This window comes from Vollenhovia emeryi, unplaced genomic scaffold (assembly GCF_000949405.1).
Source record: "Vollenhovia emeryi isolate VEMERY1.0 unplaced genomic scaffold, V.emery_V1.0 DF939125.1, whole genome shotgun sequence".
NCBI classification, from domain to species: domain Eukaryota; kingdom Metazoa; phylum Arthropoda; class Insecta; order Hymenoptera; family Formicidae; genus Vollenhovia; species Vollenhovia emeryi.
The window spans coordinates 2,247,041-2,272,278 of NW_011967241.1; the positions used below are offsets into that span (position 1 = coordinate 2,247,041).

The window sequence follows — 25,238 nt, forward strand, 5'->3', positions numbered from 1 at the left end:
TCTGGTTTATTTATTTGACAATGAAAAACATTACGTAATATATTTGTATCTATAGTAGTACATTGGCTTAGAAATTTATATTATATTTAATTTAAATGCGTTTCTTTTATCATCTCGTACTAGTAGAAAACGGTAGTGCTTATCAGAGGCTCACCATGCTTTACTCGTGCGCCAGTGACGCAATCAAAGCCACATATATATCGGTAGGTGCGACACGGTTATGGAGTGGGTGCGGCAAACACCTACCATCCGCAATCCCGTGCCAAGGGGCCAAGGTCGCCTTTATCTTCTATATAAGTGCCAATGTCGCTGTCGTGCCAACAGTGCGGAAGAATTTTCTAGCCTAGCACTCTATGGTGTTCTATCCCTTCGACGAAAAGCTGCCGGAAAAAGTTCGATTTGCATCAGCCGGCGTTCCGGTCGTTAGCTGCGAGAGGAAAAAGCCACGATAGTGCAATTTGCTTTGCCTAGCTCGCGCGTTCGCGTTTCTTGTGCATCGGCAAAAAGTACGTCGCCTTCGTAATGGAATTGGCTCGTGGGGATGTCAACGGTATAAAATATTTCAGAGAAGCGCTTAAGTTTGAATACGAAATCATTACTTTAAAACCCTAGAATATTTATGCAATCTTACTTTAGGTCGATAAACTTTATTGTCAATACCGCACTTAGGACGCAATCGATACCTTTTACCTTCTTGTTAGATATCAAGTTTCTTCTTCGTATGCGCGAAGCATGAAACTGTAACAGACATTTCTAATATCGATATTTATTAAATTTTACTTCAAACATGCCACAAAATAACACGTTTCTCTGCGGAATTTACTTGCAGCGTTACTGTTATACAATTTATCAACTTGGATCAATACGAACTTATTTTTTTTAAATAATAATTAATACAAATAATATGAGTGTACGATTAAAAACATATTGCACTGAGACGAAAGATTATTACCGATTCATTTAAATAATTAATTGGATAGATATCATAGCGAATGACCTTTCAGCTCGGCGCTCAACTACGATATAAATTTAAACGAGATCGCATCGATTCCTTGTAGCGTGAAACTTGGTGCGGAGAAACGAGTTCGCACATCCAGCTGATAGGAAATTTTGCACGTTTATTTTCCGACGGGCAGAGACAGTTTGTCACCTCGCGAATCTTCGCTAGGATGCATCGCAACTTCTATTTCCGGTTTCATGGATACCGGCAACCCTTCCAGGCTGCTGCGGTCACGAAGGCATTACGTTACGGCGAAGGACGGATTGGCAGACGAAATCTCTTTACTACCATACGTATCGGTTTCGTAGAATGGGGATGTTTTCTTACAAATGCAAGAAACGTCGCGTTTTGCGAAAAGCACTTTACGCTAGTATATCGATCTGTGATAGGAATCGGTCAGCTTGAACGTATTAGCTACGTTTACTATTTATGTTCGTTGATGTAGAAACATGTGTAATAATGGTATAAAATAAATACTGTTTATGTGTTAGAGAATTTAGCTTAAATTTAGACTTAGCTACTTAAATAATGTTAAAAACTAAACAAAGAATATTTTAAAAATTATGCAAATGTAAGTAGTTGCTATATAAAATCTTAATTGACACAATTCTTTAAATAAAATTAATTTAGCGTTGAAAATAAGGTCGATTTTAGGTTTTCTAATTACAGGGAAAAGAGAAACATAGTAATTACACGAAATTTAATTGTAACGTAATATTATTAAAGGGTGTATATACTTCGGGTGATTTTATGTTCTAATACGTGCGTAAGTAGTAAAGTAACATTGAAAAGAGTAATAGGAAAATTAAGAACATTAATTAAAGTTAAGTATTTGTTCCCTCTATTTTCCAAAGTCGATAACTTTAAGCTCAAAGATCTGACGAATCCAATTCGATGAAAACAATTAATCTCTGAAAGATTTACGTGAGAAGTAGCAAAAAAAGTGCAGATAACAGTGTTACTGAGCTCCTAAAATTGATAATGACAGGAAGTATGGTGTTAGGTCGGTTTTTCGCATGTGAAGGTTTTAGAACGCTCTCCATCGATCTTCTCCCCCAGGATACTGTTTCTCGGCACGCGAAAGAGCCCAAGCGATTGAACATTAAAATCGCTCTGCTCAGCAAAGTGATTAAGCTTAATTGAATCTCCAGGGCAGAGCTAGAGCTCCAAGCGGTGTACGTCCGCATAGAGAAATATTCGTTTTAGTGCATTAACGCGTTTTATACCATGAATTCGTGATTAATTTGTTCTCTAAAACGCGCCTTACGCGTCGCACGTCAAAGACGTTTTCACTTAAGGCGCGATTATTTCTGCGTCTGAAAAGCAGAATTAATGGTGGCTTGGCGCAACACTACCGAACGAAATTTGGCAAACGTTTTAACTCACTTCAATCTGCGCTCCCAGCTGGATCATTTACTAACAAGTGCGAATCGTATTCTCTGTGGTTATCTCTGTGTTAGACGTCGAGGGATTAAACATAAATTTAGCATGACACTGTTAGTGGCGATGCGCGTTTATGCCATTTCAACCGGCCTGTTATATTTAATACAAACTAACATCTCAAATGAAATTGTCAGAAAATAATACGGCAATCATAGAACTCTACCCTGTGCAGTTAGCAAATAGTACGATAAACTACGGCGGGCAAATCCGGCAACATTCATTCCTTTCATCCCATTTCGCATACGCAACTTCGTGAGGATCCCACTGGAAAATATTACGTCCGTGCTTCAGTAACTGTAAATTTAACGTTATGCTCCTGCGTCATTACATTGAATATTCAACGAAGTTATGACACTACTTATTCATTGTATTGTAACAATACTTTTATAATAATTTGTATATTCCACCTATATAAAAAAGGCGTGTTAAGTCGATAGTAGAAAGTCTCGAAGTATTGTTGTCGCTTTTCCGAGATGCTAATTGGCTGTCTCGCTTGTGCGATTTTAATTGTGCAGATTATAAAATAAGAATTCTCATAATATGCTTCAGCATATTCTTATAAAGAAATGAGGTGCATAATTTTCATATTTCACAATCCATTGTTCTCAAGTTAAAACTTTGTGTTAAAAATCGTTTTGTGTTCAACTGTGAGTTCTCAGGATCTGAAGCATCTTCGTTCGCGATGAAACGTGGCGATCCAATTGTCCGGTCAAACGCTCGTGTCGAAAATATCTTGTTTCTTGAATTAGCTGGTGGGAATTTGTTAAATGAATCACGCTTAAGGAATACCGCGAGAGAATTTCGACGGGCAAGATCTGATGACTTTTAAATCTCTGCGGTTTACTGCAAAGAATAGATGTTCTAGTTTGCGCATAAACAGAAGCTCCTTAATTAAGGACGCAATTAAGACTCGGAACTTGGCGGTACTCATTCCCATCTCTTCGAATCCTATTTTGTGTTCCGACGGAGATAGATTAAGCTGTCACTGTAAGGAAAGCTATCTTATTTATATCGTAGATATAACATACAATATTATCAAGTAGGTATGGTATCTGCCTTTCGCAGGAATAGCAATATTATTTTACTTGCGCTATTTATGTGTTCGTTAAATGAAGGATATTTGCAAAAAGTATTTACTAGTCGCTTTCCTGATAAATAAAGTTATAAAGCCATTTACCATATTGATGTCCTTTTATTTGTAACTGAGTTACACGGCTGAAATATCGTAATGGTTTCTACTTAAAAAATTCACCCGGTATTTTTTGGGGCTTACACGTTGTATTTTATCGCGGAATATAGAACTGAATATTTTAATGGGATATATTACTGCCAGCGACGTTGCTAACATTCCGCTAACGCTTTTCTGCGATGTTATAGCAGAAAAATATAGGATAAAATCGATATGATATTTTCTCTGTTAGATATGCGTATCGCGATTTACTATTTTATTCTATTGAAGTAAAAATATTTCAATAAAATAAAATGCTAATAAAATGTTATAAGTGAAAAATTAAGAAATAGTTATAAAAATCAAAATAAAATTAACATATATTTTTCGGTTTCATCGAAATAAAAATATTCTGCATACAGCCTTTATTATCACGTATTGTATTAATTAATTAAATATCGTCATTTCATTGTGCACACCGTGTGGTTTGGATTACGACTGTCTGGTAACTCAATGAAGATCAAACGGCGCTACGAGAAACTGACTATCCTGTTGTACAATACTTAGACTCTTGACCGACAATCCCTAGCATTCAGACTTTCCGCAAACTAGTTTTCACGCGAGTCTCATAAAGGCGTGTGTCCTCCGCTTAGGAGCAAAAGCACGAGCGTAACATTACTGTCGTTCAAGTTGCCGCAATAGCTTTCTTCAAAGTTCGCCGTATTTCTTTCGTATTCCGTGTTCTATTCACCAGCAGGTAGTCCGCGGTCTTTATCCCAGCCATTATTGATCGATCAGCAGAAAAATAACTACAATCCGAATAACGAGTTCGCTACAATTGGACGCGATTTCTATACTTTTCTACTTTTTTTTTTCTATTAAATTTGTACACGCAAGAATGCAAGTTTCGCCATTTGAATCTACTAAGTGACATTGGACGAAACAGAAAATCATTAAATTAACGTAAAGAATTATTTAACGCCAGTAATTGCCAATAGCCAATGTAGAAAATTGCTCGACGACCATTGGCTGGCACGTTCTAATGAAAGAAATTCATCGGGAAAAATTTGGGATTTTGAGACATGTCTCTCTAAAGCGGTAGAAAATACAGATTTATGTTACGATAGTTTGCGCGCGCCACTCGATTTGCACAATGCTGAAGAGCGAGCAGCCGATATACATTATGCATTCCCATAACATGCTTATATATTGTATCACGTCAATACCGTATAGGTTCGGCAGCATATCTTAACTGGTACACATCGACCGTGAGCGTATTCGGAAAAGCGCTTTCGCATATGAACTACATATTATTGACTTTTTTAGCAACTTCATATCCAGTTGCAAACACGGACGGTTTTTCGTACGGATGCTGAAACGTGCAATTCTTTTTTTATTTCAGCCATACGATACGAGTGTATCGATTATACATAAAGATCGTTGTGCGTTTCACGGTTTACCTACTCGCCGTATTTTCATCGATATAAAAATCCTCCTGCGGGCCTCGGCAATTAATTCATTGTTCCACAGCACGTCGTTACGCGCGCGATTTATATCACCCCATTGAACGAACAGTGATTGGCAGCTACCAATTGGCATTGTCCGCAGGTCATTCCAAAATAGAAGCCACGAAATATAAACGAACGCGTTGATGTATTTATATAAAGCCAATTTGGAAGCATATGAAATGGAAAATCTGTAATCTGCATACGCCTTGCTACCGGATGCGATAATTAAATAATTTGATGACTTAATTAATGATAATTTTTCAGTGGCTTGAATCGAAAGAAGATAATGAAACAATAAAATAAAATTAATGTATCGCATCTGAATTCTTCTCATCCTACAATTCTTTATGATTTTATGCATAATGTAACATATGTAAATAAACTTGAACGTTTAATGATACAAAAAGAATTTGAATTCTTAAAATTCTTTTGAAATTGTATCCTTCAATCAATCATAAATTATAACAAAATTAGAAAAAACGCACGGCGTCAAAATATAAATCTGGTCTAATGTTTGTTCAATCTTTATTCAAGCTTTGCTAAGTGATTGATACGAACCATTTGAAAAGCATTTTGTATATGCAAGATGAAACGTAATGTTGTTAGAATAATAGATATGCCACTACAATTTTCTCGGTGGTGATAATTGTTTATAGTTTTGTGCAATGTTTCAAAAATGAACTTTGTACCGGAATGCTTTCCACAGCTCTATTGTACAGTCATCCGCTTGAGCACACATAATCGTAGCATAGCGTCGATTCTGAGCTACAATGGAGTCGTCGTTTACGCTCAACGAAATGTAGCCTTTATCCAGAAACAATAGAACTGTTACCAGATGTGAACTGTGGAACGATTCGATATAATATAGAGAATTTCTTTGCAAGAGAGAATATTAGAATAAATAAGATATTTAAAAGAATCAGTCATGATACGAATTAAATAACTACTCAAGTTTTTACGCCCTTTTGTATAAAAGAAAGAAAAAAAAAGATAATGTAAATACTATTTCTTTATACTAGTAAAATTAATTACGAAAAGTAATTAATTATACATTTTTAGAAATATAAAAAATTAATACTGTAGTTGTCAAAGAACGTACGTACAGTACATTATATGAGAAATGTGTACAATCAATAAATGTGTATATTGAAGTTCTGCGAAATAACAAACTGCATTATACCAACTGCATTACGCCAATTCTAGTAAATTGCACTGATAATATCTCTTTATGTATCGTCAGAAATACACGTACAATTAACTTTGATATAAATTAACCAATTGTGAAATAACTGGGTGTGATCATTGCTTATCAATGCATTTACCGCAATCAATAATTGTGGCCAATGGTATCGAATCTAGCGTCGACTAAATGATACGGGACAGTGGGCACCCAGTTGGCGATCAACCGCCAGTCTGATCAGCATAGAATTACGGCAGGAGTTCCGGAGGTGTGTAGTAACGAGCTGTACAATACAGCGCCTCGGTCCGCAACAATAACGTAACGTGCTTCGCAGATCGAGAACAATGTTATGCAACTTGGAGACAAATACTGTTCGGTAAGTTAAATGTAACTGTCTTTGGGTAGTCCGAGATAAGCTACACGTACTGACTTTATATGGCCGGCTAGAGCGTGAGTGAGAAAGTGTTTCATATTATATATATATCTATGTATATATATATATATATGTATAACTGTGAAGTTCTTGTGTACTCAAGGGTGTGCTTCGTACATACATACGTGCAAGTCTTCTACATCGTGCAAATCGTGTCGCTGGCCAATATTAGTTGCGCGCAGGGACAGCTTCAAAGTTAGCCGGATTGTGGACAAGCGTATTTGAGTAGTGCAGCACTCTGATATGTACTTGTCACTTGTAGAAAGAGTTTTTTTTTATATTGCCCCTATTTTTTCATTAATTTTGCGTATTGTCTTAATTAGACATTGAGACTGATGTAGGTAATTTGGACAGATTAGCTAAACTATATACAGAACAATGTGTCTTGTGCAAATCTCCTGGAGAAGCATGGAAAATAATTTTTGGCTACTCGTAACATCGAAATATCTGCAAGACTGATGTTTGTTTCATTTCGTCCGTGTTTTTAGTGAATCAATACAGGAGCGCTATATTTCCACGCTCAATCGCAATTACAACCATCCCATTTTTACCGTTGAATCAACAATGCATTAAAGTCTCGTTGGGTTTGTGAAGAGTGTTTCTCTCTAATGCGTCATACTTTAAATATTAAACACCATAGCCATGAGTGCGTATTTCACGAGTGTTCCGTAGTACTCCGAGTTGCAGTGTCACAGATATGGTACGTTACATGAACTTTCCCGAACATAAATAGGAAGCATTTGTAACCTCGATGTCGGTGAGATAGTAAAATGCATAACTATTTTGAAACTGATGCGCTCCGCAGACGGTGCTTACAATTCGTCTCTGAAGAAATTTCCCGGCTATTCCCAGCAGGGATAAGCGAAACGATGGAAACGGTCGTTTCCGTACGACCGTGGAACGCCCGGATACTGTCAGAAATTGCACAAAACGTTAAGCTTCTCCGGTATATATCGGCCGTGCTTTGCGTGAACCGCATGCGGTTCATATTTCAAAAGATAAACAAAAACGCCCGGAATACAGGTGCGATTGGTTTGCTCCGAATTTTGCGCATCCCACTCGTTGCGACGACGTGAAATTATTTTGCGAGGCTGAAACGCCGTGCGATTTCACGTTAAACCGTGATTTTGCATCGATATGTGGCTGTGAGTTATTTAACAGTAGACTTGTATTTCTCTGACGCATGCATTCAACGCGGAATGTTATTGAAGGCTAGAGAGGGAGATTGGTAGCATTTATTATAATATTTATCGGGTTCACTGAAATTGTATCTCGCAGATACCATTAGACTGTCAACACACTCATGCCACGTACTTGTTTGTTCCTCTTATACCTTCGGTTTCCTTCCATTTGAAATCAGAATAACATTTTAACGCCAAAATTGCATTTTGTAATATCTTGTAATGTTAATTGTAATTAAAATAGTTATTTGTATAACATGATGAATACAAATTTCCTATGTTCCGTGAACGAGAAATGAATTGGTTATCATTATATTCAATATAAACATTTATAATAGATTTCTACGACTACTTCAGTGAATACATTACGAGCTCTCATTAACGTCGAATTCATGTCCCTGTGGCTCTCATTACATCGATGTTACCATGTTTATTCGTATATTGTTATTTTTTACATATTTCTTCATATTATGCGATATAACCGTGATTAACGATGCTTGCAAATAACAGTTGATTTTGCATGCATATACACGTACACATTAAAAAATATAACGATAACCTACTGTCCTAGTATATAAATATTATATACATACATATATTAATATAATAGTAATATTATTATTGATACAGGAGCAGGTAGAAATCACACTTGTTGTTTCTAAAACAATTTGTCTAGGAGAAATAAACGGTGCAAACCGACGTTGCAAATTCACAGGACACTGCTAAAGCTCGATATATTTCTTGTAGTTTTACCAACTCGCAACATCAGGATACATTTTCCAAGTTTCACGCATAATGCACTCGTGTACTTTGATGCAGCAATACATTATACATTAGTAAGTGAACTAAACAGAAATATAGTGACTGCTCGTGAACATAGTATATGTATGAGTGCAGTTTCTTCGTGTTACATGTGAATTATACTTTTTTACGCACTGTCAATAATCAAGAAATTTGAATACACGCGTTAGTTATTTAAGATAAAAAAACAGTATCGTATCGCCTATTTAACTGTTATATTAATGATCCTATTATTGGTTTGCTAATCAGTCAATTAAACGTGAAATTAATATATCCGTTTAACAAAATATCTAAAATTGTGGATTCAAGTGAAGCAAGCAACCGAGAAAGAAATACGAATGAGTACTAATGGCACCGTTTACACTCATAGAAGTAAATCGTTTATACTTGAGATCAGAATGACATTTTAATCGCGCTTTGTAATTATGATATTAATTGTTATTAATATCATTATTACAATTAATACACACTAATACTTATTTATATAACATGAATACCAATTCGCTATGTTTCACCAAGCGGAACTATAATATATTGATTTTCAATATACAATAAATATTATTTAGATTTCGACAACTAGTTTAACGGGCACACACCCTTGAAGCTCTCGTTATATCGAATTCATGTTCTTGTAGCTCTCATCGACGTACCATTCGACGTTTATTCTTATTTTTTGTTACATACTTTTTTTGATATTACATAATATAATTGTGATTAGCATTCGCGTGCATTTTGCTCATTGTTTGCTCGCATTCGCTTGTTTAGTCTGGATTTAAGGTAGGATCGCTTGAAAAATAAAACAATCGACTTTTGTCAACGAGGAAAGGGAGTGAAAACGGAGGGAATTATAATAAGACTAAAACGAACGACCGCGAATGGTAAACTGGACAAGGAAATGCTAAAGGAGAGGTGAGCAGCGGTAAAAGAATGAAGAAATGTGCGAAACGAGGCGCCTTTTAAGGAAGGGCCCCGTTCAATCGGTCGAGCTTTAGTGATTTCCCAACCGGAAGAAGATCAGAAAGCAGAATGGGATCTGCGCGCGGCGATATTCTTTCATGGAAGTTAAGTAACGAAGCTTCGGAGCTATATCGATGTAGCCAGGAGGTTACTGTCTTTTTCCTCCTAGCAGTATCGACAGGGCGGATGTGTTCCGACTTTCAAGTACTGAATAGAGAGAAAGTAAGAAAGAAAGAAAGAGAGAGAGAGGGGGGAGAGAGAGAGAGAGAGAGAGAGAGAGAGAGAAGGAGGAGGAGGAGGAGGAGGAGGAGGAGGAGGAGGAGGAAAGCTGCTCTAGAATTGAGTAGCCATCATAAGAGCTTTCAACATTTATTTCGTAAATCCCTAAATGAAAACGCATTGAGAATTAACCGTCACAGTTTGCGGTTTGTACATTTAAGACCTATTTAATAATCGACGATAAAACAAAGCAATGAATAATTATATTTATTGTTTCAATTTGATCTACAGAACCTATTTAAGGAATAAAACATGCGTCATACTGGGTTTAGCGACTACGGGATATTATATGAAGCAAAGCAATCTCTCAACCACGTTTCTCCACAAAATTTTGTTTTCCCCACACAAGATATCTGTTTATAGCATAATTTCCTTTCTGCTACGGTTTAGTCTACCATACAAAAATCCTCGTAAGACGTGTTCGCGATTAGAATCTTTTGTCACCGCTAGGAAGCACCTCTCGGAACTCATTTCGTATTCTTACATTATATAAAAACCATATAGAGCAGCCCGCGATATCAAATTATTCGTGAGAGATGTATGAGTCGTTTGTAAGACGAACCTACGGGTATCAGGATGTGCCTTAGAATACCGAGCGCTCTTTGGCGTGTAAGTTCGCAAAGGCAAATGCGTCGAAATGGAAATGCTTCCTCGGGAACCGCGTGTGTTAGAGGATACCCGACGGCTTGCGAACTCGATCTTGGATGCTCCGTACCGACTCGGGATCGTGTCTTATCGCCTTTTTTGCCCCTCTCTCTCTTTCTCTCTACCTTGTGGCAAAATGTCACATGGTCGTCCATGTGAATCGTGGAAATCTTTGTGCAATTGGCTGAGGTACGCATGGAATTCGATTATCTCAGGTAAAGTCGGGTGTGGAGCGTGATCGGAGCGACGGGAGCGATTGGTCGTGAACCGTGAACGACATCGAACACTGGATGGATTGGCGAACAGATAGGCAGCTGATATTTATTATTCTGAACGAACAGGGCTTTAAGTAACATAATGAATTGCAAATGTTATTCATATCAGAATTATGATAATATAATCGTTAAATTAGTTTTGCGATGGGGTCTGTGAAGTGGTTTCGCGCCTCATGTATATTTACACAATCAGATAAAAGATAAAACTTGTGAAAGATGCTTAGAAATCTAAACTCTTAAGATTTTTAACACACATTTTCTTGTAAAACATTTTCATGACGCTATTTAAAGATAAATACTATTCTTTTAACGCAGACTAGTAGAATATTATTCTTTTTGTACAACCAACGCAATGTATTGTACTGATATGACAGTCTTGGTTTAAACCTCATTCAGAAAACCAAATGTGCACGACTGGCGAGGGCGAGATAATGGAATGGAATTACAATCGTGTCAATGAAAACAATACCGTGGTTATGCACATACCGCACGATGTTGACGCTCCATCGTAGGTCGCAATGTGCCGTTTACGTTCACCGTAAATCGCAATGTTACACACTTTCATGAATCTATGAATCTGGTCAAAATATCTACGCAACATATGCATAGTTGCGTAATATTGCACAAGTATATTTTCTTTAATCGCTAAATCTTCTATAAAAACCAAATTACATTTTTAAGACTGAAATTTTTAAATATAAATAGTAAAGAAACATTATTTTTTTCTTTCAACAATCCAAAATACTTAAACGAATCATCACTAACATTTTTACATTTTTATTAAGTGTTGTAAAATAATACCTGATAAAACACACACTTTTTATTATAACAAGACAGTAAAGTAATTTGCAATGTAATGAAATATAAAGTAGTTTGAAATATCTATAAGAGTTTTGCAATATGAACATTTAATATTAGAGTAAAAGTGTAAAAGTTTACATTAGAGCCTGTATTATCTTATAGGTGAGAGAAATGTCCGACGGAAGATAAATTGGAGAATACTCGAGTGAATGCGCGGTATTTCTTTGCGTATGAAGAACGTGAAAACGCGTTTTCGAGATATGTGAGGACGCGTGCAAGAATCCGTACACGGATTTCGCGTTTCGAAAAGTGGAGTCTAGATTTATCTGCCATGTGACCCAACAATAACGGGCCCACATAAAGGCGAGCGATATCTTATTTCCTACTTTGCTCCAGTTTCCCGTATAATCCAATATACCTTCTTTACGTCGCCGTAAAGCACTGTCATTCACAACGGCATCTATTTTTTTTCAAAAGCTTTTGTCTTTCTTTAAGATTGATATCTTTTTTTAAAACGTAGAAATCGAATAGGATTTAAATTTTAATTAATATTTTAACAAGTGGATGTTTGTTAAATTCACCTCAATTTCAATTTTTCCGGAAAATATGAAGTAGCATTTTATTGATCTTTATAAGGTTTCATATCTATTTAACAAAAAAAAGTATATTTATTTATAAATAAATTTTTAAAAACATAAATGCTCTCTATTATTGCGCGAGATTTAATATAACGTAACTAGATTTAAACACCGTCTTGATTTTATGTAAATAAATTCAAAATGTATTATCAACTTATCAATTTAATTTTTACACAAGACGAGTTTGACAATATTACATTAGCCACTTCATAAAAGTTATTAAGTATATTTAAAATTTTGCACCACAATTCTCGTACCAATTCTTTTATCGACTTATTTGTCTTTATGGAAGAAATATAGATACCATATGTCAGACTTTGAAAAGTCTGTCTAATAGCACTCCTCACCTGGTAGTCCTCTCATTTGTAGAATTTCATCACGACAACGGATTTGTCCTTGAGGTGACGTCGGTGCAATGACCAGTGGAAACACGGTTTGCCACTTTTGCCGCATACGCGCTCAGGGATTACCCGATTTATCTTCTTTATTCGGCATTCTTGGGAGCTACGTGCGGAAGGGGTATAAGAGCGCACGCAGTTCCCCGATGTCTGAGGATACGACGACGAGGGGGTCCCTTCGGTGTGTACCGGTGTCCCAGGAGCTCGCTTTTGTCTTATTGAATTTATCGTCTCCTCGGGTCTAACTTTGTATGGAGCAGCAGCCAATGGTGGGCCACCTCTCTCGCTCCATCGAGTTACTCGCATCCGTCGGGACGGCGGAGGGTGGCGTAAAAGCGTGAGATGGCACGGCAAAGGCAAGGAAAAGGAGAATTTAAGGGTGGCCAATTTATGGGGAAAAATGGTAAGAGGAGTATCATTTCTCAGATGAGGGGGCATTAGCAGCTGGATCTTTCGTGTTGTTGCTCACTTAGGGTCAAAGGGTGAAAACAGAATTTACTGGCCGATCGAACTACGACCGGCAAGCTATTGCGAGGGTTTATCGCGTTTTGTGTACAAGCTTGTTTGCAGATGCGATTAATTCCGTTTACATCGTCAAGATCAATAGCAAGTTAAATATCTAACGCGCCAGTTGTCGAATACTTACGTTTATCGAAAGGAGAATTTAATGTTGAAAAAATAATTGTCCATAATTAGTTTATTTAATATAATCTAATTCACGTTATATTTCAAAATCATGATTTTTTTACCGTGTATTTTTCATATATAATAATTTTTATTGTGTATTTTTCACAATTATACGATTATTCATCTATAACAATGTCATATATTTGTTGCATTAATGTTTATGCGTTTAAACGAAATTTTATTTTAACCATTTCTTAGGCGCTGCACCGATATTGCGCTTTTACTTTGTTCTCGCTGATTGCCTTCTTTGATCGAGAAGATATTATCGTATCGTTTAAGGGTGGTGGGACGAGAATACTTTCAGTCAATAATCTTTAAACATCGTTTTGTCTCGCTTAATGAGTTCATTGCACATGATTGAATTGCTATGACAATCCCGCCCTTCGTCATTTACATTTTCAAAGATTTCCAAACGTTCGTCACAATATTCACCGTCGTTTTATTTGAAAGAATAGAGAATCGAAGAAGTTCTTGGTGTTATAAAAATCGCGTTTTTCTATCGAGACAGAGACAATTGAGAGCGACCTTTGTTGGCTCGTAATCGAGCAATAAAACGATCCAAACGAGCACTGCCTTCGTAATGAGAATTTCTTAACTTCTAACAAAGACTTTGAAAACGAGGCTCGAAGTTTGCACGTCGGAAATTTACACAGCAACGAGTGACAAGACTGCAAATTTTCTTCACTGTCGTCAACGGTTTTGTTATTGTGGCGATTAAGTTCCAGATGTCAAAATCTCAACGTTATTTATTGCATCGAATTGTTGCCATAAAATTTGCAACAAAGTAAGTTGTATTATATGTTGAAAATATATAATACTTTTGTTGAACTAGTAGTTATTAGGGAATACGTAATTAAAGTACATATGTGCCTTTTGTATTTGCAAAAGATACCTAGAAAATACTAAAGCGCAAAGTATTGTATATGAAACATTGTTTTAAACAATAAATAATGCGTTGCAATTTATTATAAAATAAGAGAGAAAGTGAAATTTACATAAACATTGATATAAGAAAGTGGCAAAATATAATCTCTTTTTAAATATTCCTTTATCTATGGCTTTAGACAGTAAATTAAATTTTATGACTTTCGGAGTTCAGTAACTCATGGCAATTTATTCGCCCGTACTTAGGTCATAAATAACAGTTCCTCAGTTTTAACGTCGGTCGTTTTTGATGTCGCGGTAAAAGAAATGGATATTCAAGTGCTTTAATCGTTTTTCTAGTTGGATGACCGACGTTTATTCGCGCTCACTTGGGAAAAGACGCTGTAGATGGATCAGACAATAAAGACATAGAGTAGGAAAAACTAAATGTATCCGTAACAAGGGTACGAAAGGTGTCCGAAAGAATGCTTTTCTTCAGTTTCGTCTCACTGTTTTTAGTAACAGTTTTTACTAAAGTCTAACCTTTTGTGAATTTATTACTCTTTGAGGCCTTTAACTTGAACTAATGTTGACGTAGCCTAAAAGAGACATTCGCAGTTAGAAAGCTTAGTTCGCTGCGATATTAGATATCAATTTAGCTCAGTATTTAATTTTGGTGCAAATGTCAAATGTGTTACAAATTAAAATAATTAATCTAACGATGATAACAATACAATAAATATTAACATGTTTATTTGTAATATTTACTCTAGTCATTTATAAATACTAAACACGCGAATTTCTCTATTAATATACATATATCTCTGTAGTCTTTTATTCATAATATTTTATTTAAACAAAACTCAAGGAAAGAAAATTACATATATTACTTAAATCTACATTTGTTTTTGCACATTGTTCTAATTCTTTTCTTTTAAGGCCCCTGGTTTTCCTTCTCTGGTTAGCTGTTAACCAGAGGTTAGTCGACTCTCCATATTTTTCTACATTATTATCTAAGAAAAGACAGGTAATCGATTAACATCTGGTTAACGTTTAGCTAGAAAATGAAAAACTCGGCCTAAGTCACATCCTCGGGAATTACACAAATGCGGTTTAATATGCAGCATCCAATTATAATTATTAATACATCCGATTATTAACATATGTATGTCATGTTAATTCTATAATCTTGTTAATGTATATCATGCTAATTACATAATCTTGTTAATGTCATGTTAATTCTATAAATCTTGGCACGCTACGATAATAATAATGTTACAAAGTAACACTTGTATAGTAAATAATTAGTAATAACTAAAGGAAGAAATAAGAAATAATGCGGATAACTCGGAGCATCCCGAATCTAACTTCAATTAGAATAATGATATAATGTAATAATGTGCGGGATAATTCGCGGCGACTGAAAATAGAGCGGGCCACCTGCGTTATTTCCGGTGCACTGTATCGAGCGATATTTGCTGGGAAAAGTAGTTAAGAACTATATAGTGATATAAGAAACTAATAAAACGTTGAATACGCCATATAATCAGATACATGCGAAGACATTGATGGTGTTTGACATAAACTGTCAATATCTCTCGCGACGCTGCGAAAGCCCATGGGAGAAATAAAGCATACGATCTGAAACGCGGATTATTATCGTGTACCTCGCGACATTATATGTGTACTTACATGCCCGTTGCTGTGGTACATTATACATAATGCATTATGTAAATGGACTGCCGACAAATGCAAATCGCATGCATATAGTTGAGTCATGTGTTCCCATACTAACGAAACTGTTCGGTTAACCACTTAACATCGTAGCTAGGTATCAGCCTGCTGGCTATATGATTATCATGTGTAAACGCCTGAGATGTCTCACAGGTACCATCGTTCCGTCTCTAATTGCGAACTAGCCTCGAAGGAAAATTAGTTCTATTCGACGAATACATCATTAGCAATCAAGAAGACGCTCTAAGAACCGTATAATTTTTGTTTACCGCGTGGAACCATACAAAATGGAAATAATAACAACAGTAATAACAATAAGTTGGCATCCACGTGTATTTTTATCGATAATAACTTTGCGAGGAAGCGTTAACTTTGCTGTAATGGCGTAGACGAGACCGACGATTCCTCGCAGAATTTTCAGTCGAATTAAGGATTGTAATGAAATGCATCTTCAGCGAGGTACGAGCTGCTGCAATTTCGAGGAAAATTACGAACGTCATAGTTCTCTTTAATGCATTGGAACTTTCTTCGAGAAACATCGCGGCGCCGTAACTTTATTCACCGAAGCGCACAAAATTCGCGGCAAGTGAAAAAGGGAGGAATAACAATAACGCGGGGAAAATTCTCATGGCCCGTCCCATCCCCCCCCCCCCCCCATACGTTCTTCCCCATAATCTTGAACGTAGGTTCTCATTTTTTTTCATATTAATCCAAATGAGGTTATATCTTGTCTTTCAATTTCCCGTTCATTTTTCGGTATTCTCTTTGGCCGCGACGCCGTGTATGCAGCAACATCTCAAACTCCCTTTGCTGTTGCGTACCTCACCGAAAATCCTCTTACAGGTTTTATCGATCCAACCTCAAAGAGCTTTGCGCAGCGCGTGTTTGTGTCGTCCTGTGCATAAACTATTAGTCTTAGTACAGTGTTGCTTCTCGACTTCGCCGACAGCTTTCTGTTCTGCCATCCTCATGTTTGCTCTGCAAATGCACTGTTATATTGTTTTACGCGATTTTGCTTCCACCTTCTTCTCGTCCTTGAACGCTTATTTTTCGTCCTCGTAACTCGGCGTCCTCGAGAATCAAGAAACTCGAAATTGAAATCACACATCTCGATCAACTCCGACATCCGTCACCTACTTTTCTCGGGATCCAACGAGACCCTTGCATAACTCAATCACAGTAATTTGCCGCATCTTTTCAGAAGTTCTCTGGCGACACTCGAATTTCTTAGATTGAAGAAGTCGTATAATCAAAGAAATATCGCGATTTCTACTTCGCTAGCAATCGCGAAAAGTTGTAAACAAGCCCGAAAAAGGCGCAGCACTCGATATTTGATTCGCCTACGAGAGCCGGTAGTTCCTATCGAAACTCTCCATCCGGTGATCTCAGCGTTACGGGTTATTTCGCTCGATACATACATTGAATGAATCCTTGATTGAATATCGAATTGCGGTTCAATAGAAAAGAAATTGAAATCACCGGTGATTGGTAAGCTATCAAGTATATAGCTGTAAGTGATATAACAAATACGAGACTACGAATCATATTCCGGTAAATGTTTAATCTTCGGGAATCGAGTTCCCGTACTTTATTTTTCCTTCTAATTAAACCCCCGGTTCTTATAGATTATTGAAAGTTATTGGATATCGCCGGACATTGTACAGGAATCAACTTTCGATAATTAAAATTTTTTATCATTAGCAAAACTTTCTTTCACTTGATGCAAATACAACGGTAAGTCTATACTCCCAAAAATTATAATGAGATTTATTATTTATTGACGCATTGAGAATTTCTCAAAAAGCATGTTATATTGAAAAATATGATTATATACTGAAAGGAAGATTGATCTTAACTGAATGATAATTATTTTAACAGAATTAAAATAGAAGATACAAAACTGTAAAAGCAAAATGAATATATTTGATTTTTTAAAAAGGATACACTGAAATGTATGACCAAGATAAAAATTAATTATCTATTTTGTTTTAATATTTATAAGCGACACTGGAAAAATATACGCTTTGTATTTTTTTTTGTATCAAAATTCAATAGAGAATTTTGGGTTGACCAGAATATTGATTACGCTGATGTGTTGCTTAATCAGAATTCCGATTATCGGATTGTCATTTATCTGAGACACCGCTTATTCGATACGACAAATGCACGTCGTATATTCCGATAATGCACTGATATTGAAATATTGACATTGACGTAAAACTTAACGACACAAATTTCCGCGATCCGGATGACTGATGATAGTTAGATATCGACAGAAATGCCTGATAGCGATTGTAGATAATTGAATAATTATCATAAACAAATTACTATTAACCGCAAACAGAAGTTTTATATTTAATATCGCTATTTAGAAAGTATTTCAGATATATTTAATATATCTATAGAAGACACACGATATCACATTAATACGGTATTGAATTTATAATATTTATTTATCTATTAACAACATAGTATCGCAATTAATCGTCGTAATTAATCGTCGTTTACAGGAACAACGTTAATTAACCTACATGCCGTTACTTAGTCACGTCAGAAGTTCGTAATCAGAGCCGCGTTTCGATTTTCAATCAAGTAGCCTCTAGATACACTGCTACAATATATCTTAGCTAATTAATTTTATAAGTATATATGTGACGAAGAAGAATATAAATTGTATAATTTCCTGTAAAGAACATGGAATTACTATGAAAAAAATGCATCAGAGAACAAGGTAATTTCTGGAATTATTGCGTCTGGACATATTTTATTACATTGTTCACGTTAAACTCGGTTATTGCCACAATTTCCAACATTACATTGCGTGCAATATAGTTCTCACCTGTTTCACGCATTATAGATTTTAAAATGTGTCTGTAGAGAGACTATACTCGTGTGAATTCCTCTTGTCAAGAAAAATTGAGATATTTTAATGATTTTAAATATTGCTGTTTAAAAAATTACTGAAACCACAATTTAATCTTTTGACAAAAATTATCCCAATAATAATATATTACCTTTATCAAATGTAAAGAAATTGCTTCAATTTTGAAGCAAACACTGTCGAAGTTTGTCGAGTAACAAAAGCTCGAATCTATCGATCTCTACAAAAATCAAGATCGATTTATAAATTATGAATCCTTAATATCACGAAATTTTGTGTTTAGTAAAAAAAAATTATTTTCTGCTTACATTATGTTTTTACATTAGGATTACTAGTCATTAAGACTAAATATTAAGAATATAAGGAATACAATTATTCTCTAAAATTGTTTACGACAACCCATATCCGACGTTTGATGTAACAAAGGTGTTTGTTAATTGGATGTGTAATTATGACAAATAGATGGATGGATAGCGGCGAGTAGTCCCCTTACAGGGCGGTTAGTTTGGTGCCTTAATAGAGGGTACAAGGGTTTAGAGATAGAGCCAGGCCACAGGAATCCGCGACGGCCGGTGGTTGGTTTACCAAAGGCCATCCATATGGGACGTGGTCCAATATCGCGAAACCTGATACGCACGGGCGATAAACGCGGGTCAAAGCAATACGTGGCAGTAAAAACTCAACCGTCTCGTAGCTGTACGCTTGTGCCAATATACCCTATAGGCCACTCTAATCGCCTGTCGGCCCGTTGATTGCCTCCTGAGATGCTGAACATTTCGTAAATATTTATATTATCAAGGATTCGATTACATAGCATTATAAAAGTAAAGATATCATTCTTACTTGAATCGTTAATACAATAAAGTTTTCAATGTATTAAAAAATTAACAAGTAATAATCAAATAAATTGCTCGCACTTTTTAAAAACACTTTATTAAAAAAAACGCAGAAAATGTTTGTGAACATACATTTTCACAAAAATTTTGAAGATATGCAGGACTGAGTTTTTTAATTTATTAAGTAACGATTATTTCATGCTTTAACTGCAGTAAAACTATGACGGAAATAGCGAATATATTGTTAAATAGTATATGACCTAGTGTCGGAAAAGCTTGCGAGTGAGGATCATTAGACTAGCTCTCGCGGTTTCAGACAAATATTTGACTTCGGAAATCACCTCCCGAAGAAGATCGAGAAAGAAGAGAGAAAACGAGACGAACTTTGGCAATAAACTCGGACAAACCTGACAAGATGAAAGTATCTCGTAAAAAGTTCAGGAAGAATTTATGTTGTTAGGTACCGTAACTGTCGCTATGTTGTCTACTTCTATTCAACTCTCAAATTGTTAACCAATTACTGGTATAAGATAAGAAAATCCCTTTATCTCTAGCTCTCTGTTTAACTCTCTCAAAGTTCTTTAGAGACTTAATCTGATTTATCCAACATACATATTGTTATATTAGAGTAAACTTTCTATTTCATTAAAAAGCGAAACAATAATTAGATTAATAACTAAAATGCTAATGCTACAAACACAATACTGTTACTAAATACTAATACCTTAAAGTAATTTAAATAACTGTTACATTTTATTTCAGGCAAATTTGAAAGTTTAATGTTTAAATTAAACTTTATACATTAATCAGAAGAACTAGAATTACATTGGTGATGAGGCATTTTAATTGTATATTGCGTTTACATCATACCAAAATAAAAATTATACAAGTAGGAAATGCAATGCAACGTTGCGATTGAATTCGTGCCAGCCGTTTCCGTTTTACATTTTACATTTGAATGTATAATGCTGGCTTGGGATTAAAATTGTTTGCATGTAAAGTCAAGCGTATTACACGTAAATTACAAATCAAATTCACATGTGACGTTAATACGCATAATGCTTCTATTATTACGATTTCCATGCAAATCGCTCTATTACCGTGCCAATGATTAATGGCTGTCCCCGAGAAAGATAACTAGGCATTAAAAAATATCGTACGTACAGCATTGTATATTGTACGTGTTCAAAATATAAATTGTAGTCGGAACCGACGAGTGTCTACGTGGTAGAAACATTGCAATAATGAAATACCTGCCAGCGTGTCAAAGTTGAAACAAACGTCATTTTGAATGCAGGTCCAACAATCGAGAAATGAAGCAGGAAGTATCGGCAGTATATCATTTTTGTTATCGACAGCACATCATATATTTTCTATAGGACGAGTTTATGTGTCGGTTAATGAAGGATCACTTACCGATAATAATTATAAAGTTTCACAATTCTCGTACAGAATATCCGGAACAAAAGGAATAAAAATTATATAACAAAATTATATTTTAGTCTTATATTTACTTTAGATATGAGGGCATTAGCGATACAATCTTGCTCATGTTTGTTGTCGGAAGTTAGGTGATTGAAGTTCGATCAAACTTAGAAAGGAGACCTTAACGTGAAAGGACTAACCAATATCTACGTTTTATGTTACAAAAGGAAAGCCGTGAAAAGCTTTCAGGACACAAACTGGGGACCTACTTTAGAGAATAGAAGATCTTAAAAAGTTGGTAAACCTCTGTTTAACATACTTGACATGCATGAACAATGGTCGTAAATAAACATTCAAGTATATGTATAAATGTGTATAAAGTTTTAATTTTTATTTAAAATATCTAGAATTCATAAAAATTAGAACAATTTTTAATGTTATTTAACATCGAAATTGCAACACTTATTAAGTTTTAATTAAAAATTAATAAAACTTTGGTTTTAAACTTTAAACACTATGATGTAAAATTTTAAAGTTTGGCTACAATTGAACTACTGTATTAATTTAACTAAAACTATTTAAACAATTTATGTACGATGTAGTTTGTGATTGTAAATATAGAATTTATATTGTATATCTTATACAATAAATTAAAACAAATTAGGATAATAACAAAGCAAATTTGATATTTTCGTCGACTATACCTTCTTCAAAATCGAAAGTTTTTCAAACTTGTTCTTTTAGATATCGCCGGCTGGTCGCTGAACTTACGTGAGACCAAAAGTTTCGTTCGTTACGAGACTCGAAAGCTCGTTCTTTAAAAGACCAAAGTATTCTGGCGAAGTCCGAAAAATCAGATCGAACATTTCTGAAACTAAAATCGAAGAACGACTTATAAAAGTTAAATGTCCTATTTGAAATTCTTTAAAACACATGATATGAGTATTATATTTATAATAGACATGACGGTTATGTGCTTGCTGCATCTCTGAATATCAATCTGTGAAATTTGCATAATAAAATATGTATAATATCTCCTGTATGTGCCCTGAATAGATACCAAGCTACGAGTGAATGTGATTTATAACTAATATAGCTTACAATATTGTATTTTTTACAAAAAGTTTTACTTTTCTTTATTATTGAAATAATATTAAATGTATATTTCATATTAACACATTTACAGGCATGACGATCACCTGATCAAGTTTTAATGTTTACGTTTTTGTTAGAAATTATCATCAGTGACTGTTATGGAGCGACTGTCAAATAAATATCATATATCAATACCATTTTGTGCAACTTGATACTGTAAGTTATGTATTTTATTGTTTTTAATATAAAATCATTCAGTCTGACACGAATAAAAAATCAATTAAAATACGTTTGGTGGTGAATGTGTTAACTATATACAGTTATATAAAGATACGCAGTGACTCACGGTTAAATATACTGCACAACAATTATCAATAATTAATTAGCGTAAAAACGGCAATCGACAAACGTGACGTTTCAATATCAACATAACAAACAAACAAACAAATATCTATAATCGTGTTAGAAATATATTTATTTGTGACTTCTCTTATTACTTGGTAAAAGCAACTCGTAACAATAATATATAATTTAATTAATTTTAGTATATTGACTAAACACACGTACACGAAATGAATCTCTGTAAATTGGCTAAAAAGTAACTCAGTATTGTATTAATTGCATACTAAATTTGTACATTACTTTTTAATTTGCTTGCTGTATTTATAATTTATATAAACTTTAATTAATCAACTTGCTAGTAAGTTGTGCCCTAGTTTACCTTCTTATTCCATCTTTTTCTTACAAGATACGATATTATAAATTGACATTTGCACATAAAATGCACTAAAATAAATAGTACTCATAGTGTAAAATAATAGTTTTTTTTAATATTTTTATTTGGAAGATTTAGCTCGGTAGATTTAATCCGTAAAAGTGAAATATGTCAAAGCTGCAAGTCCATGAAATGGACTTTATCCGATTAGACTTTACAGATTTACGGTATCAACGTGCAGACTCAATTCGTGATAGACTCAATCTGTCAGATAGAGCATTTCACATTCGTGTACGATGACAGGTAGCGATGACCGATCGAACTGTCCGACTAATCCTACGGGGAATCGACCATTATATACGACCGTCTGTTGCTTCGATGGTTCATATGCAATACTCCCTAAAGCAAAGCCTTAGATTACTATGTACGAAATTTACGGGTCAAAGACGTATCTGTAGATTTGCCGAACCGTAACTCGTGTTTCAGATAATAGCACAAAAGAGGTGGAGCGAACCGGGGAATTAAGCGAGCCGGGGACTTAACCCTAGAATGATCTTGTATTTGCTCCGATGTTAAATTAGGGCAACAAAATAAAAGACCCCCTTTAATTAAAGCTTTTACTTTAGTAAGAAGTATGAAGGTACGTCTTTATTTATTGCCGCTCTGTAAATTGAGTATTTATGTACATTTCTCGCGCACTCTTTAGGCTAATCAATTTTAATAAATTATAATTTTGTGACAAATTGGAGAAAATAAAACATGTGGTTGAAAGTAAAAAAATATTGAGTGGAATATGTAACTTTAAGATTGTGTAAGAGCTACAATCGTTCAGGATTAAAAGAAGTATATTTCGCGGACAAAATTGAGAATTAATTTTCTAAATACAGTATTTCGGATATTTTTGGTGTGTAGCTTTCTCATAATTTTTTCATACTAATTTGTTCATTTCTATTTCAGGCGCACCACATTGCGATGAGATAACATTACGACGGCAGAAATGCACGTGCATTCGTTTGCATCGAATCGTCGCGACGCTGAAGAATTCGTCCGTGTTTTGAATGGAAGCACAGTGTCAAGTTAGCACGAAGAAGCAGTGTACGATCGCATCAATCGTCGGCAAATCGCCGTCTCGTGACAAAAACGGTGGTCGTTTCGAGCAACAAATTCCGCACCATGAGGACCGCGTGGATCCTCTCGTTAGTGGTGTCGCCATTGTTGGTGCTAGGTAGTTCCCCCACTACCACTCTTAGAGAGGGAGGAATCAAAATCGGGACTGGTAGAGGTTCAGTTCCCAAGAGCATAAGCACGGGCAGGGGCAATTCAGCAGTTCGTATTGGTGAGAGATTATCGAACACGACGAGACAGCGATCGTTTCCGACTACCACGACCACCACAACTGCACCTACGCGTTTCACTCCGCAGTCTTCTGTGGGGAATAACATTAACATCACCGATCTCAAGGTAAGGACCTTCCTACAAATTGGCTTTACTAAGACAGAAACATCTTCGAAAGCACGTCCGTCGAAGAATCGTTTCATTAAAATCGAATACGCTGGGAGGAAAACATTTTGTATCTGTTACGTAAGAAACTTAGAGTATAATGGGAAATTTTGCGATAATTTAATAAAAAGTGCGATTGTGTGTGTGACGTTGAGAAAGCCCCAAGAACTTTTCATTAGTAGAATTTGGAAACTTGTGTTGGGGAAAAGTTATCAAACTGCAGAGTAGTTTGGTTGAAAAATAAATGTATTGTATTATTTGGTATCCACAATGAATTATACATGTGTTGTTAGAAACAATTTCAATCAGAAGGTACAATATATGCTGTCAAAATAAAGACACAATACATGTGAATAAAATCAAAGAAATACCAGCTTTTCGATGTATCTTATTATATCTTATACAAACTTTTCTTTGTTCTCGTAATTCTACAATGGCCAATTATCATGTAATTTTGAACTTATTTTTCTTTTTGTTCGTTAACGGATCTTTAGTCACAGAATTCTTCAAATAAATTATTTTGCCACTCGGTTATTTAACTCATATAATACTTTTTGTACAAATTATACCCTTCGAGCAGCCAGCTTCATTTAAATGCGATCGACGAAAAGTTTTTAACGTTTTGGGAATATTTGGCGCGGAGATAATCATCTTTAATAAATGTTAATGAATTCATCGAGTTAATAACTCACATTATTCGAGGATAGTTACCTTGGTATTTTTAAGACTTATTCGAGATAAAGTTCTCAGGAAATTTCTCGTTCCCGATGGATTAATGAATTCTTTCTCAATTT

At 35.2% G+C, this 25,238-nt stretch overlaps 1 protein-coding gene across 13 annotated transcripts in view; it reads left to right on the forward strand.

The window, feature by feature from the left end:
* The window catches only part of LOC105569254 (glutamate receptor ionotropic, NMDA 2B), a 160,524-nt gene that overhangs the window by 53,127 nt on the left and 82,159 nt on the right, over nucleotides 1-25,238 (forward strand). For 5 of the 13 annotated variants that reach the window (XR_001009487.1, XR_001009488.1, XM_012025564.1 and 2 more), the window contains exons 1-9: nucleotides 18,396-18,423; nucleotides 18,503-18,723; nucleotides 19,336-19,651; nucleotides 20,026-20,169; nucleotides 20,472-21,428; nucleotides 21,879-22,034; nucleotides 22,367-22,445; nucleotides 23,431-23,584; nucleotides 23,902-24,405. Coding sequence is in view for 11 of the 13 variants with exons in the window: in XM_012025564.1 (XP_011880954.1) it covers nucleotides 24,118-24,405 (288 nt within the window). In the remaining 2 variants the exon portion in view is untranslated. Of the gene's footprint in view, nucleotides 1-6,482; nucleotides 6,676-18,388; nucleotides 18,424-18,502; nucleotides 18,724-19,335; nucleotides 19,652-20,025; nucleotides 20,170-20,471; nucleotides 21,433-21,878; nucleotides 22,035-22,366; nucleotides 22,446-23,430; nucleotides 23,585-23,901; nucleotides 24,406-25,238 lie in introns of those variants that run through there. The other 8 variants (XM_012025569.1, XM_012025565.1, XM_012025573.1 and 5 more) reach the window with 8 other exon arrangements.